Source organism: Spea bombifrons, chromosome 4, assembly GCF_027358695.1.
Source record: "Spea bombifrons isolate aSpeBom1 chromosome 4, aSpeBom1.2.pri, whole genome shotgun sequence".
Taxonomy (NCBI): Eukaryota; Metazoa; Chordata; class Amphibia; order Anura; family Pelobatidae; genus Spea; species Spea bombifrons.
Window position 1 is genome coordinate 50,321,774 of NC_071090.1, and position 15,961 is coordinate 50,337,734.

The following is a 15,961-nucleotide window of genomic DNA, read 5'->3' on the forward strand; positions in this document are numbered from 1 at the left end:
GACCAGCAACAGTAGATTTTTCTTTTTATACAGGCTGGCCATGTATAATGAAAAATCCAATGTGTAAGGAGACTTTATTGATTTAACTATACATTATACAGGGTTCTTCCAGCAGCAGGAGCTTTCTGGGGTTGGCCTTTCATAATATACAATGAAGTCAAGGAGCCAACACAAGTCTCCGGCAAACTCTCCTGTCAACTCTGCCTTTAGCGAATAAACCCCCCTGTCTGTATTCCTCTACAAACACACACCCTCCCCCAACTGACGACCCATTTTGTACTGTATATTTTGCTTGACAATTGGTCAAATACAGATGTATAACAGAAATAGGATCACACAAGAAGAACAGTATATGCATCCTACCATTAGATGCAAATCATTACATCAGCAATTTTTATGGGCAGTAAAGTTTAAACATAAATGTATATGGTGCTTGGGGTACGATATTTTCTCTAAAAGGATTTATGTGCAAGCCGATCTATGTTGTGAAATATTTCAATCAGAATAACTTAATTCATTTTAATATGTAATTTTAGTTAATTCAATGTATATATTTAATTGCAGCCTTTCCTTATCTGAACGTGGTAATGATATGTAGAAACGCGTGGCACAATTTAATTCAAACCTTTGGTCAAGCAGCTGTTAAATCAAAATATCTATAGATAACAAATCCATTTAAAATAAATAAATACAGAGATTATTTTCTTGGCTTACTGGTTGTTCCTGTTGGTATAAATAGTACAGTATATACACGGCTTCATCCCATGAGACAAGATGCATGGGAAATGATAAAGCTTGCTTGTAACCTACATCTGTACATGGCAACGTTATTCCTAACTGATAACACATGTAGACATTTAGTAAGGTAGTTTCTGCAGTCAGAATTAGTTTTGGGTCTTACTAAAATAAATTGTTAATACTGTTTGTTTGTTTTTTTGCTGACGTCATTTCTGCTTTGTGTGACAGAGCAAGTGTGTTATCATTGAGGACCTAGGATGGTACCACAGTCTTTCATGCAGATGGCACATGGTGCTGCACAAGACCTCCATTAACTTTACACCTACCTGAGCAGGTCAGGGTGGATCAGGGGATCTCCAAAATGATGGAACAGAGGGACAGTGGTGGAATACCATGACTGTCCCACAAAACCCAGGACACTTGGGAGGTATGTAGCTGTGCCACAAATTTAGGCAGTGTGTGCCGCTTTACCAGGTACCCCATTGGCCACACACACAGTTCTTTAAATTTTATAATGTTTTTGCGGGACACCACATTACATAACATTCTGAAGAGTACCTAGAGAAGTCATCAGCAATCTATTATTACCCCAAGCCAATGCAAAAAGCTTTCAAGCAGTTCCACTTGACTTCAGACTTGAGAGCCCCCTGCCATAATACTAGTATAACACAATTATTATAACACACTTTCCCCAAGTGCTTAAAACTCAGCATATAAAATGAACATGCCCCATCTATGAAGCCCTCTGACAAGTCATGCTAGTCCATGGACATTCTGGACCAAACACTGCTCATGGGTACAGTGGGATAGGCACTCGCAATGCGTCTCTAATGTTTATGTAAACATAAAATCTCCTTATTTGACTACTAGGAGGTACTGACTGCTATTACAGTTCTGAGAGAAATCTGTATTTTGGCAGAATAGATATGGTAAACAGGTGGAGATCACACAATGTCCACTGAGGCTTACTGGAAGAATATATGTATAAGCAATATTGTGTACACATTGCTTTTAACACAATGCACAAGGGACTTTTCTCTTTTGAATCATTTAATGGCGTAGAACCAAAAATTAAAACTCAAGACAAATGGTTCTTCTTCGGCATTAGTCTGCTAATAATCGGCTTAAGCAGCAAAAAACCAACAGATGCCAGAAGACCCATCTAACAGATTAGAGATAACAAGGTTCTGTATCACACATTTTAAAACTTCTGTGGCCAGATGTCTATCACTTATTGTTGTTTTATTCCAAAATCTATATGTTTGATCTATAATGCTAGCAGCAAAGTGCAAGGAACAGCTGTTGGTGTTATATAAAACTATATACATATAGAAAACAATTCTTGGGGAGAAAAAAAGAGAGCAGTCATCAAAACTGTTTGTTTGCCCTAACTTCTTCTTGCTGCTCATCACACATACTATGATTAAAACTTAAGAGAGATCAGAGGAGGAAGAGGGGAAATAGAGTCTCCAAAAACAATGCAAAAGAAAGTAATTAAAACAAAAAACCCAGTCATTATGAAATACCAGAAATACCGGGCAAAATGCCCAGTGGGCCACTGGCTGAGAGCACTACAAATTCACCACCTCTGTATGCAGGCCCCGGCTGGATGTGCCCGGCAGCACGTTAGTTGAGCATAAAAACGTAGTGTGCGTCAGTGAATATTAGCCGCGCTTACATCTTTAGGCAGCCACTGGCCTTAAAGTGCCAGGTCTGCCTTGTCATGGCCAGTCTTTCCCGGATCAGGTTGTACTGCTCTTTAAAGCAGAGCAAAAGAAAAAAGTTGAACTGAAAAAGCAAAATAAAAAAAAAAATATGAAAAAACAAAAAACTACATGACCAATATGTATGTGGACACCCCTGCCGATTGAGTTTAGGTGTTTCAGTCACACTTATTGCTAACAGACCCCTATATGCCATTTCCATTGATTAGCACTATAATGGGTTGTACTGAAGTTGCCACAAGTCAGTTGGTGAAATTTCTGGCCTCTAAGGTAACAACAACTCAGCCATGAAGCGGTCAGTCACACACAATCACAGAGTGGGGCTGCCAATTGCAGGAGCACATAAAAAAAATAATCACCGGTATAACTCACTACAGAGTTACAGAGTCACAACATCAGGATGGGCACCGTGTGTCAGGAGCTTCATGCAATGGCCGAACAGCTGCACACAAGCTGAAAACTATGTGCAATGCCACTCCGATGGAGTGTTGTAAATCACATCGCTATTGGACTGTACAGCAGTGGAAATCTTAAGGGCCAGATCTGGGTTTGGGGGATGCAGACAGAACGCTACCTACCGGAATGCAAAGTGCCAACTGTAAAATTTGTAAGGTTAATGGTCTGGGGCTATATTTCAGGCTAGGCAACCTAGTTCCAGTGAAGGGTAATGTTAATGCTACAGCATTTTAGACAATTGTATGCTTCCAACTTTGTGGCACCAGTTTGGGAAAGGCCCTTTCTTGTTCCAGCATGACTTTCCATTTTGACAAATTAGTCAAAAGTGCTTGAACGGACACAAATTTCCACAGAAACACTTCAAAATCTTGTGGAAAGCCTTAACAGAAGAGTGGAGGCTGGTGTAGTTGCAAAGGGGGGGCTCTGTATTAATGCCCATGGTTTTGGAATGGGATATCCAACAAGCTCATATAAGTGTGATGTTCAGGTGTCCACATATTTTAGGCCATATAGTGTATTTAAAGAGTGTCAATGTATCCAAACACCTCATACACCTCTCAGTAGAAATGGAGCCAGTCTCTACCCTATGTGCCCCTTTGCTGTTTTCTCTTAAGTTATATGGCCCCCATTGTTTGCTAAGTTATGTAGGTCAATCATAACCTGTACCTGTTGTTACAATGTAAAGTTTGTGTTGTTTCTGCATGGTATACACTGAGGAATGTCACAGTATTCAAACAAAATATACAACAGTCTTAACCAATACACCTACACTAAAGAAAGCGAAGCACAACCAGTCATATTCTTATGTCTGCACACAGACTCACATCCTGTCCTTTATGCGATTCTGAAAACCATAGTTTCACTTTATAGGAAGTAAATCTTGCTTCAAGAACTTTAACATGCAAGAAACATACAGTAATTACAGAGGAGCCCACTTAGAGCAAAACAATTCTCTAAGAATGTGGCCTTTCCTTAAAAATGTGTTGTGCAATCAGAAATCTTAGAGATTCCTTTCTGCTCTGTAAATTGATGCCTGTGGCCACAGATCACAGGTTTATCTGAAGGTCTATGGGATATTTTGCTTTTCCACATGCAACGTATACATAATAAAACAATAACATCAAAATATTGAAATCAAGCGGGGTAGGGTGTCTTGATGCACAGTTAACAAGATGCTCAGTGAGCACAGATTTACTCCAAAGGTTTATTCATTTATTTATCAATGATGAAGCATCTTCCCTGTTAAATGAATGTTGAGGGGACTGGTCCTGCATACCTAACCCAGTAAGGGGACTTTAAAGAAACCCACTGATTTAACTATGCATGATACAGGGTGAACCAAGGAGAAGCTCACATGAGCCATCTCAACGCCTTTTAGTGAATACATAAATAAAGAGATATTAACATGAATTTAGGTGTTGAAGGTCACTAGCAAGCAGCATAGTTGTTGTTTTTAAAGTGTTGAAGGGTGCAAGTCTGGGTAAAAATCACCAAAAACAGTAGAAACTTCAATGGTGAGCTACAGCTTCACAGAAGCAACAGGCAGCGCTGTTGAATATCTTGGCCAGCAACCAAGAATCCTCAGGGTATGCAAATTTGGGACACACAATCTTATCTTCTAAATGGCCTACTGCTGGACTCTATAGCTGTAGAAAATTAGGTCCAAACAGTTGACGTACCGGCTAATAGAAATCAAAGAGCACCCAAAACATGAATGAAGCCTTACCGATCATCTCACCATCTTCTGACATGTCATCCATCTCCAAGGAGGTCTCATCACTGATGGAAGCCATTGTGCTGGATTAAGCAGCTGTTTTCTTTATGTAAACCGATGAGCACACCATCCAAGTAAAGCTACTCAAAGGGGCCGTTAGAAGACGCAGCTCCCACCGTGGAGTGTGAACACGGGCAGTAGAAGGTGGCGGACATGCGCTGAAGTTCTGAGGGAAATATTTAGGGTGTTGTCTCTGCTGCTTGGGAGGGACCCCTTCCAGTTCGGAACTTTTTAGTGAGCCGGAGTTTGCGTGCACCGAAAACGCGCACAAAGAACATGGAACTTAACTTAAATCCCTCTTCTTGTTTACCCTGTCTTTGCACACAGGCACAAAAAAAACGGAGCTCCTTCAGAAACACTTGGCAGACACGGACTGATATGAGGAGGAGAAGGAGGGGCTGAGACACTAATACACTAAGTATGCAACGGAGCGGTGGACAAGACTAAGCTGGCTGCAGCTCCCCCTCTCTCTCTAAAAATGTATTTCTGACTTACAAACAATGCAAATACAAAAGGCTAAAACATTCCCACGTGAGTTTATCTCACGGTGTCACGCACTGCCAATAACTGCGCTACCTGGGTGCTGAGACATAGTGTGAGCAAAATCGGCCACTTGTGCGCCTAAATTGCTGTGGCATTTGTGACTAATATTTCAACTAAACGGCCCACAGGCATCAATGGCTTCCACCGGGTTTGTCTCCAGACACCAGTGTCCGTATGCTGCCGTTATTTTTTTCGTGAGATATATGCAGTAACAATGGGTTCCATGCCTAGTGATTGAATACTTTTCTATTGTGGCTACCTGAATGTAGGCGGAGGTGTAATATACATCACAGAGAGTGACATTTCACACCCTTGCACACCCCTGTTTTCTGGTATTTATCTGGAGGGAACATGGAACCCAAGCCTCTCACAGAAATCAATATATGCTGTTATGTGAGGGATTATGATGAAGGGGCGATGTGGATTGCACCACTAAAGCTCTCCTTATGTTTAGCCCCTTCTGGCTACATATTCAACACAGGAGGCAAGTGTGGCCAAGAATCCCACTAAAACAGACGTGGTATAAAACATAGTCACCGTAAACTTTCCAGCCATGTCTAAAACACGTTTACTAATTGTTTGCATTAAGTAGTGATCCAGACAAAGTCTTGACACCTGTCCCAGGGTTTATGGCTAAAGGCAGGGAGGGACATGGCTGAACCACCATTCCGAAAGAGCCACCTTGCAGTATTCAGATTCACAGCATTGCAAGATGGTCTCCTGGAAGCTTTATTGCGGTGCAGCACAGGCCTTCATTATTTTTACAGCTCCCAAAGCTAGACAGAGGATCTCCCCGACTGACCCATGACTCCCAGGGCCCGGTACATGGGACAGTGGCCTAACAACAGCATACTTAGACGGTATAAGCTAATTCTTATTATTATTATTATGTTTTGTTTTATATAGCATCATCATATTCCATAGTGCTAAACTTTTTGCCCTGATGGCTATATGTGCTAACTCATACAAATCACACACAAAGCCTCAGGTAATACTCTAAAACCCTAAAGTAATAGAAGTCCAGGGGCAATTGTCCCCTGTCCCTCTTCTCAGCAATCCCAAAAGGGGACCTAAAGGTAGGTCGCTTATTGAAACACAAGTGTAAATCATGGCCTGTTGGTAGCACTTGGCATAGTAGTATGTAGAAGCTGCATGGACATAACCTGTGTGCAACTACTTCTAGGCAGCTGGTGTTGTGCAGATGCAGATTATCCGTTAGACCCTAGAAGCTTGCTTGGTGTTTGTCTAACCTATAACCCACCACTGGATTATTACATTTTTCCATAGTGATAAATGTCGCCTCGCTTTTAGAGCTCTACTACATATGGTTGTATATCCCTGTCTTACGTGTATGCATGTAAATTGTTTAAAGGTCACATTTGAATATGTACAACATGTAAGCGGTTTAACTTGTAGACAATTTCCCTTCAGGCACATAAAGACTCTCAAACTGCACTAAGGTTCACATCATTGCCAGCTCACTTCTCTGTCACATCTGCGTGTATGGATGTTCTGGATCCTACTGCAGTTTGATTCTATGCACTTGGCTGTACATAGATGTGTGGTGGCTCTGCATCACGTGAACACATTCAGAAATGCTGATTTCTTTATGTTTGATGTAGCAGTTTTGATGAGTTACTTCTTGCATTGTCCCAATTATACAGGCCACTTCTGCTTTGCCTAATGGGCCTTCATACCCGTTGTCTGAACAAAGACAGAGTCTTGTTATACCAGCAGTCTGCTTACATTAATTAGCCGTGTAAGTACCTGCTCAATGTCAGTTGTACTAATTGTTGCAAAATATATTTCCATGTCTTGGCCACACCTTAGGGTTAAGCACTCCACTCTTTAATGGTGTCCAAAGAAGGCTTTAAGATGTAGGAGGGTCATATAGGGTTAAAAGGCAGTGCAGTTACACTGATTCAGCTCCATTGTAAGCAATATAGCCATGTAAAATTAAATAGGACTCACAAAATTGAGGTGCTTTAGGAGGGGGGGGTTAGTGACAACCTAAGCAACATACAGTCATATGACGTGACCAAATTCCCAATGCTTATGCTTCAGTTACATGCTTTAAATAGCACTTGCTTGTTTTGTGCTGCTTCCTTGTTTTGCTGTATGTACATGTTGGTCATTTCAATAGCACTCCTAAATCTTAATGTATATGCTTTTTAGGTTGTGCTTCCCTTTTATACGGGTGCCTCACTAAAGGTGTCCGGAGATGGCTTTAAATCACAGGAGAGTATCATATAGCCGTGTAAAATTATCTAGAACTCACCAAAATTGCGGTACTTATAACCATATAACGTGAAAAACAGAAACCTCATGGTACAGTGTGATACATAGTGATTTCCTCGATGCTCCTTGAAACGAGTAGCTCAAATTATCATAATTATGGATTTTGGATTTTTTTACCCTGGCTTCGTTTGACTTGCTCCTGGTTGCCTCTTGATTTATTGCCTCAGCTAGCCAGTCTGTCCCCCACTATCTGTGAGTGTATCTGCCTCTCAGCTACCCTGTGCATTCCTTCCACCTGAGAGAGTATCCAGTGCCCTTTGTCTACCCAGTTTGTACTTCTGCCTCTGAGTGTATCTGGTTCCCTTTGCTTTTCAGTCCAGTTAATATGTCCTGTGAGTGTAGTCCTCCACTCTCGTTGCCACTATCCCCCTGCAAATGACTATATTATGCTCAGACTACCCTCCAGATACTCCTCTCCAAACTACGTCGGGCCAGGTAGGTGAGTAACAAATACGAAGTACCTTTTAAGAATTTTACCTGTCCAGTCTTTGTCCTTGAATATACTTGTATATAGTAATTATATCCCTGTATAGTTTTTTTTTCTCCAGATGAACAAGCCCAATTTGGGCAGTCTTCATATCTGAGAGTTTTCCACTATGCCAACCAGCTGATCTAACTTGATGGTATGGTAGCAGTCATATTAGGTTGCCTGCTCAATGCAATCATTGCTTTTTGAGGGCAGTGATCAGTTTTTATTTATTTTTAAATTTTTTGTTAATTTCTCCGTTCAGTCTCTGACTGAGCAGCAACACTCACTCAGTATGTTTGCATTCTTGCATTCACCCTTCTAGAATTATAGAAAATATCACATTTGCAAGAGACGTGGGGGATTTTATGATGTAGCAAGCAACGCTAATGACATCATGATGATTCATGCCATCATTATAGGTGTTAAGGAACATCTATTCATGAAATCATGGAAAGGTAGGATGGTGTAAAATATAGGCCACACAGACAGATACACTGAAGTAAAAAGTCAGCCTTGGCAGTACAAATTAAATCCTCAACAGGTGAGAGGTTAATAGGAAAAAGTAAACATGTAACAAGGTCTCTGGCTGCAGTCAGGCCCACCCACCAATCCCCTATCGTATTCCACATTTACAACCAATAGTATGGCCTCGCACTGGCTGGTCCAGCACAGGTGAGCAGTCATTCCCCCAGTGATGGTTTCATGGGTGGATCAACATAATACATACATAAACTACCCTGAGTTCTCTTATGATGCCTTCAGGCTCCAATCAGGACTTGGCTCCCCAGTGTCTTAACGGATCTCCATCTATCCTTTCCACCAAGTAGTACTGACAAGGAAACATAACACCAGGTCTAAACAAGTGAGAACATTTGCACTCCCTGTCCCGTGACCCCATCTCGCTTAAAGGACTGTCTCTGTATGTTGTTGGCACTCACATCTTACAGGCAGCTACAAATTGGTCACCACTGCAACATCTTCGACTCAATCCATGCTTAATTTGATGAGCTAAACTAGAGAAGATGAGTTTTGTTTTTGTCCAGGTTCACCAATTTGGCCTGATATCTTGAACTCTCTGTTCCATGGGGGCTAAGCTTTTAATACTCTACAATGTCCAGAAATTTACACAATCTCATTAAGATTTTCTTTTGACAATACATACAATGCTCCTTTCACCTCAAGTTTCAAATTTTCTAAATCTCAAAGAGGGGATTCCACATATATAAGTAGTAAGCACCACAGAAGGAACAACCTAGCAAGTGAAAGCAATTGGGGTGAATCAGCAAGAGCGAGAACGCTAATTCAATATCAGACTTTGTTAGCCAACATCCTTGTCCTACCAACCAGAGAAGCCTCAGGGTCCTGTTGAAGGAGGTGTAATGCACTTTACTGACAGTTTTGGCTAATTGGTCATTGACAGAAGAGCCTGTGGGATAAAACAAATAGTCCTGGAGGTGAAGCCCTGACGTTTGGAAAAGGGAGGCTCAAAAGGGCTGCCATTTGGTTGTACCAAACATAATTTTCCAACGCAACACCAACAATATACTCATTAAGGTTTAGACAGCATAAGGGGTACCAAATCCATTCTGTAGAAAAATGCATCACTGCAAACTTTCAGCCATGGCAGCATCCTTGTGATACCAACCTTTGTCCTCATGGTTGCTAGCATCATCCTTGTCTCTGGACTTGCCTATAGTGGCCCTAGTCTTCTTAAAGTACCTAACTGCAGGATGTCCAACCAAAGTTGGAGTATTTGTACAGGAACCAGCATGAACTGTCTTGTTAAAGACCCTGCAAATCCCTTCTTGGTGCTAGCAGCTATTCCATAGCGGTGGTGAAGCCTACTGGAAAGGGAGCAGGACAGATTGCTATCCTGCATACCAAATCTCATTCCCGCCCACACTTAAAAAGCAATGATTGCCATATACCTTATAGGTCCCCCAAGCGTACAGAGTCCACAGATGCCCTTTTTTCAGCCTCACGCCAATCAAATATCCTAAGTCTATCAACTGGTTCCTTATCCAGTGGCACCAATGCATAGGCCAGCAGTATTTGTGGTGGTTCTGGGAAGGTTGACTTCCTTGTTCCTACTTGTTTAGGAAATGTGAACAAGGCAAGAAGCAGAAAATTGCCTATGACTGTCTGCCAAAAAGTTATTAAACTTATGTAAAGATATTGAAGCTTTTAGACACAGGGTGCAACATCTAAGAGGCTCGTAGACTCCTTACTCTCCTGCTGAATACTTAGCCTTTTATACTTTCTCTGTTTCCAGGCAACAGAATCCCCTATCACCATTGCAATTAATATGTGTCACATTATGTGTGTTATACTTTTCTAGCGCATTAGTTTTATAGAGCACAATATAGTCATTATGCTGACAGGGATTTTCATTTAATGGACACCAATTTGCTAAATACGTAGAACTTTTAGATGAAACACCACATGAGTTACAGACATAAAACTGAAAAACATAGGTTTATTACATAAAATAAAAATATAGGGACTAGTAAACACAGGGCACCTACATACACTAAAAAATTAAGCACAAAGGCAGCCATTTCCATAGAGAAACACATAGAATAGATTGGATTGAAGAGCTAAGTGACTCACAGACATTAAACCTTGCACTTTCATAGGACGGCACCTTTGCCACAAGTCAGTTTGCATGAGATTGTACACCAGCCCACTGGGGAAGCGGAAGCATCTAGAAGAAACATCTCAACCACAAAGCAATAGACCTTTGCAGAGCAGGGTGGTTGAGGGCTGAAGCATGTAGCTTGTAAAACTCATCTGCCATCAGTAGCATCACTCTCTCTACAGAGTTCCAAACTGCCTCAAGCACTGCGTGTCAGGAGTTTAATGAAATTGGTTTCCATGGCTGAGCAGCTGCACACAAGCCGAAGATGCGCAATGCCAAGCATCAGCTTAATAGGTATAAAACACACATCCACTGTAGTACTCTGAAGTTTGAGTTCTCTGATGTGATAATTCATGCTTCAATATCTAGAGGTCTAATGGATGAATCTGAATTTGGTGGATTTCTGGAGAATGAGGCCTACTGGAATACATGGTGCCTACTGTAAAGTATGATGGAGGAGGGTGCTGTTTTTCAGGGTTTGGGCTAGGTGACTTAGTTCCAGTGAAAGGTAATGTTACAGCATACAAAGACACTTAAGACAATTGTATGCTTACAATTGCATTTTCCTGTTCCAACATGACTGGAATCAATTGGAATGGAGATTGCGAGCCAGGCCTTCTCATCCAATATTTGTGCTTGACCTCACAAATGCTGTACTGGATGAATAGGTTCAAATTCCCCCGTACAAACTCCAGAATTTTTCCCAGAAGAGTAGAGACTCTTCTAGACACAAATAGAGGGAGGGGCAACTCCATATTAATGTTCATGGTTTTGGAATGGGATGTCTAACAAGCTCATATACACTTACTGGCCACTGGCCACTGGCCACTTTATTAGGTACACCTGTTCAATTGCTTGTTAACACAAATAGCTAATCAGCCAATCACATGGCATGTAGACGTGGTCAAGGCAACTTGCTGAAGTTCAAAACTAGCACCACGATGGGTGACAAAGGAGATTTAAGTCACTTTGAATGTGGCATGGTTGTTGGTGCCAGACGGCTGGTCTGAGTATTTCAGAAACTGCTGATCTACTGGGATTTTCACGCACAACCATTTCCAGGGTTTATAGAGAATGGTTTAAAAAAGAGAAGATATCCAGTGAGCGGCAGTTGTGTGGATGAAAATGCCTTGTTAATGTCAGAGGTAAGAGTAGACTGGGCGGACTGGTTCGAGATGACAGAAAGGCAGCAGTAAGTTAAATAACCACTCGTTACAACCAAAGTATGCAGAATATCATCTCTGAACGCACAACACGTCAAACTTTGAAGCAGATGGGCTACGGCAGCAAAAGACCAAACCGGGTGCCACTCCTGTCAGCTAACAACAGGAAACTGAGGCTTCAATTTGCACAGGCTCATCAAAATTGGACAATGGAAGACTGGAAGAATGTTGCCTGGTCTGATGAGTCTCAATTGCAGCTGCAATATTCAGATGGGAAGGTCAGACTTTGACTTAAACAACATCCATCATGTATCCATCCTGCCTTGTATCAATGGTTCAGGCTGGCGGTGGTGGTGAAATGGTGTGGAGACATATATTCTTGGCACACTTTGGGCCCCTTAAGTACCAATTGAGCATTGTTTAAACACGACAGCCTACCTGAGTATTGTTGCTTATCTTTTGTTATCTATTGTTATCTTCTGATGATTTCTTGAACATAACAATGAGTTCACTGTACTCCAATGGCTTCCACAGTCAGCAGCTCTCAATCCAATGGAACACCTTTGGGATGTGGTGGAACGGGAGATTTGCATCGTGGATGTGCAGCCAACAAATCTGCAGCAATGCCATTATGTCCATTTGGACCAAAATATCTGAAGAATGTTTCCAGCACCTTGTAAAATGTATGCCACATCCCTAAAAACCCCTTTCTCTTAAAAAACTGTTTTAATATTTACTACTACATTTAAGATCTACTACACACACTATCATTTTATGTATTTATTTTGTAGGAGCACCTCTTTTGAATACATATTCCGTTAGATCTGTAACAGTACAAGACTAATTTAGTAGTATAATGTACACAGCTGTCCAAAAGTGCAGAATACATGCATGTGGGACATGCTTTCCTATACCTCATTAAAATTATAGTAATTACTGTTTGATATAGAATTATGTATAAAATAGAATCCCTAAAAAAAATGTATAAACAATTCTAAGAATGTACTTTAAGACATGACTCAAACTCTTATCATCATCTGAGGCTGGATCCTATATGGGTAGAGGATCTCCTTTAGATCCCCTTACGAAAAGGAATAGCACAAAATGGTTAATGGCCCTGTTGTACTGGGGGAATTATTACTAAGTATATATAATCACATATAATTAATGAATGTCTGTATGGCGTTAGACTGTGGCTCACTAGTGTCACAGAGTGACGCTCATAGGAGAAACAAGCCTTTCTCCCCTTTGTAGTGTTAATGACCGTATCCAGAATATAGCCCAGTTGCCACACAAGCCACAATGTACTGTATGCCTCCCTATGTACTTAATGATAGTTCTCCTTCAATGCTTCTAAAATGTTGCAATATTAAAATACAAATTATTGTGAAGGCTATTTTATTTGTGAATTCACAAGGATGCAGTTGATGGTAATTCGTATTGTTGGCTGTACTGCTAGAAAGGAGTCTAAAATATCATATATATATCTATATGAGTATGATTGATCTCAAACTCTTACAGGCAAAACTGTCGATTGACTATCGTTTCCACCCTGTGTTATGCAAACTTAAAAGGTGTAGACATCTCTTTCTAAAACAGCATGCAAACCATCTGATATACAAACAAGTATACACAAGTGAGCGCTAAAATATTAAAATGACGTGTATCTTTTTTTTTTGTTTTTTTTTTTACAAATGCAGGAAATTTTCAATCAATTCAACTTCCTAGTTAAAAAAAATAGGAAAAAAGACATCAGAATTTTGCTGTTCATTTTTAGTGATATTCTTAGCCAGCCAATCTCACACCGTGTTGCTATCTCTGCTACATCAAACATGATTGAAACAGATTACTTTGGTTTCTTTGAAGAAAGAAATTCAAATATGAATAATTGCCAATCTCCAATGGCAACACTTACTAAACAAACTAAAGAGGCCTAATAGTTTTGCAGCTGAGGAAATGTAAATGTAATTTCTAGCTAGTTATACTTAACTACAATAAATGAATGCAAAAAAATACAATGGAACGTTATTGTGAATAAGAACTCAAACCACCTGTTAGCTCCACCACATGCGTCATCCAACACTCCACACTTCTTTCAGTAAACATTTTTGAGAAAGGCCTAGAAATAGTGACTCATCAACAAGTAATACTTTTACAAGGAAACTCCCTACAATAGCTGTAACTGTTACACAGACCCCACGGGAACCTGTTGCCTGACAGTCACGTGTTAAGTTTACAGATTTGTTTATAACTGGCTGTCTTATTATAAGCTGAAACAATTGCCAACAAAGCAAAAAAATATACCTTTTTATGTGTTTGTGTGTATATATAAGATGTAAATCCAAAATGAATGCTCTAATTCATGTAACTGTAGTAAAAACCACTACAAATTGTATATTATTATTATTTAGTTTTATATAGCGCCATCATATTCTGTAGAGCTGTAGAAACTCTCCAAATAAAAAAATATAAATGTTGGGTGCAGTTATCTTTATGTAGGATCAATAAGCAATAGCTGGGGAAAGGGAAGGGGCAATATATATAAATTTAAAGGGACCATGTAGCTATCATATGCATTCAAGTGCATTTGATGGCTGGAGTGTAGCTTAAATGCAACACAAAACAGGTTACATATTTTAGAAATGTGTGCTTTCCTCTCCATATTCTTGTTTTATTTAACATTGCCATTCAGACTGACATTGACATATCAAAAGCAACACAGTAGTTATGAGAGCAGCATCACACAGACATCCTATATATAGCTAAAAGCTGACGCGTGTGCTTCTTCTCACATGCATATTTTTGATTGGTGGGAAAGAGCTGAAATTTAAATCAATGGAAGCACTTTCTATGCATTTGCACTAGTAGGTGAGTGTTGCATGTCCTGCCAGCTGAGAAGCTAGGGGGCAGAGAAAAGTACAATCGAGAGAGGATTCTGCTGAATAACCCCAGGCGTTTCTGTGTGGAAAAAATGCTATAAGGTGATACACAACTATCATATGCAAAAATTTTTAAAAACGCATTTGTTATGAAACTTTGCTGACCTATTATGTGTGGAAGTGAAAAGGATCCAAAAGTTCAAGCCAAACCGGACTTACTTGCTCATCCACTTTGAATTCCACTGAAACATGATACTGTATGTTAGTAAATGATACATATAAGGAAAAACATATCTGCATATTATCCTGCATGCATAGAACTAATACTTTGTGTTCATAAAAAAACAAGCTTTTTTTTCTGCTTCATAGTCACTGTGTATTCCTATGGCAGCTACATTATTTAATCCCAGTGTTGGACATAACCAAAAAACATACATCAGGGAATGTTTAAAGAATTGGTTGACAAACCTGTTTTGGATCTGGGTGCCAACCAAAAAACCTTAGGGGCAATCTTTTCAATGACTTACACACTCTACTAACACTCTTATACACACATACTAACGTTTAGACACACTAGCACAATTATGTACACAGTTATGAACTGACACACACAGTTATATACCAACACACACAGACATTTGCCTTTGCTCAGGAGGGAAAAGTCGCCAGCTCTTCTGCTCCCTTGAGGTCCTGGTATGCTACTTGCGTCTGAGCGCCCGGAAATGATGTCAGCATGCAAGGACTGAGAGAGCCCAGCCTGCCAGTATCCTGGGGTAGGGTGGAGATGTTTTACAGCGCTGACATTAGGACCTCAGCAATACAGTCACTCAGCAATACAGTGGCCTCCACTACACCAGTGTTTTCAATGCTGCTAGTAAAAAAGATGAAGTGTGTGTTGTACACTTTAAAGCCCAGTGCTCTCCAAAACCCTAAGCTTCAGAAAGTGATTTCTTGTCGCTGTGGTGACCTGGCGACTGGAGTTTGTCGAGCCCTGGTTTAAGGGAAGGTAAAGATGCTGCATATTGGAAACAATCACAATGACGGCATTCTGGCAATACTGCAGCAAGAAGTAGTATTAGACTGAATTGCACTTATTCCGCCATTACAGAAAAAAATCCAGTGTTGTTTTCTGTTACAGTGCTCGTGTTAGGAGTTTTAAACTGAGAAGCATAAATCACAGAACTGGCCAAGTAAACTCTGATCAGATGACCATTTGCTAATAATAATCAAGCCCAGGGAAGGATGCCAAACAAGCTTACTGAAAGTTCACTGTGTAGCC

General features: G+C 40.4%; 1 protein-coding gene across 1 annotated transcript in view; it reads right to left on the reverse strand.

The window, feature by feature from the left end:
• The window catches only part of ANO6 (anoctamin 6), a 40,699-nt gene extending 35,677 nt beyond the window's left edge, over positions 1-5,022 (reverse strand). The window contains 1 exon segment of the mRNA XM_053464117.1: positions 4,645-5,022. Coding sequence (XP_053320092.1) covers positions 4,645-4,711 — 67 coding nt within the window. The 5' untranslated portion in view covers positions 4,712-5,022.
• Positions 5,023-15,961: the final 10,939 nt, after the last annotated feature.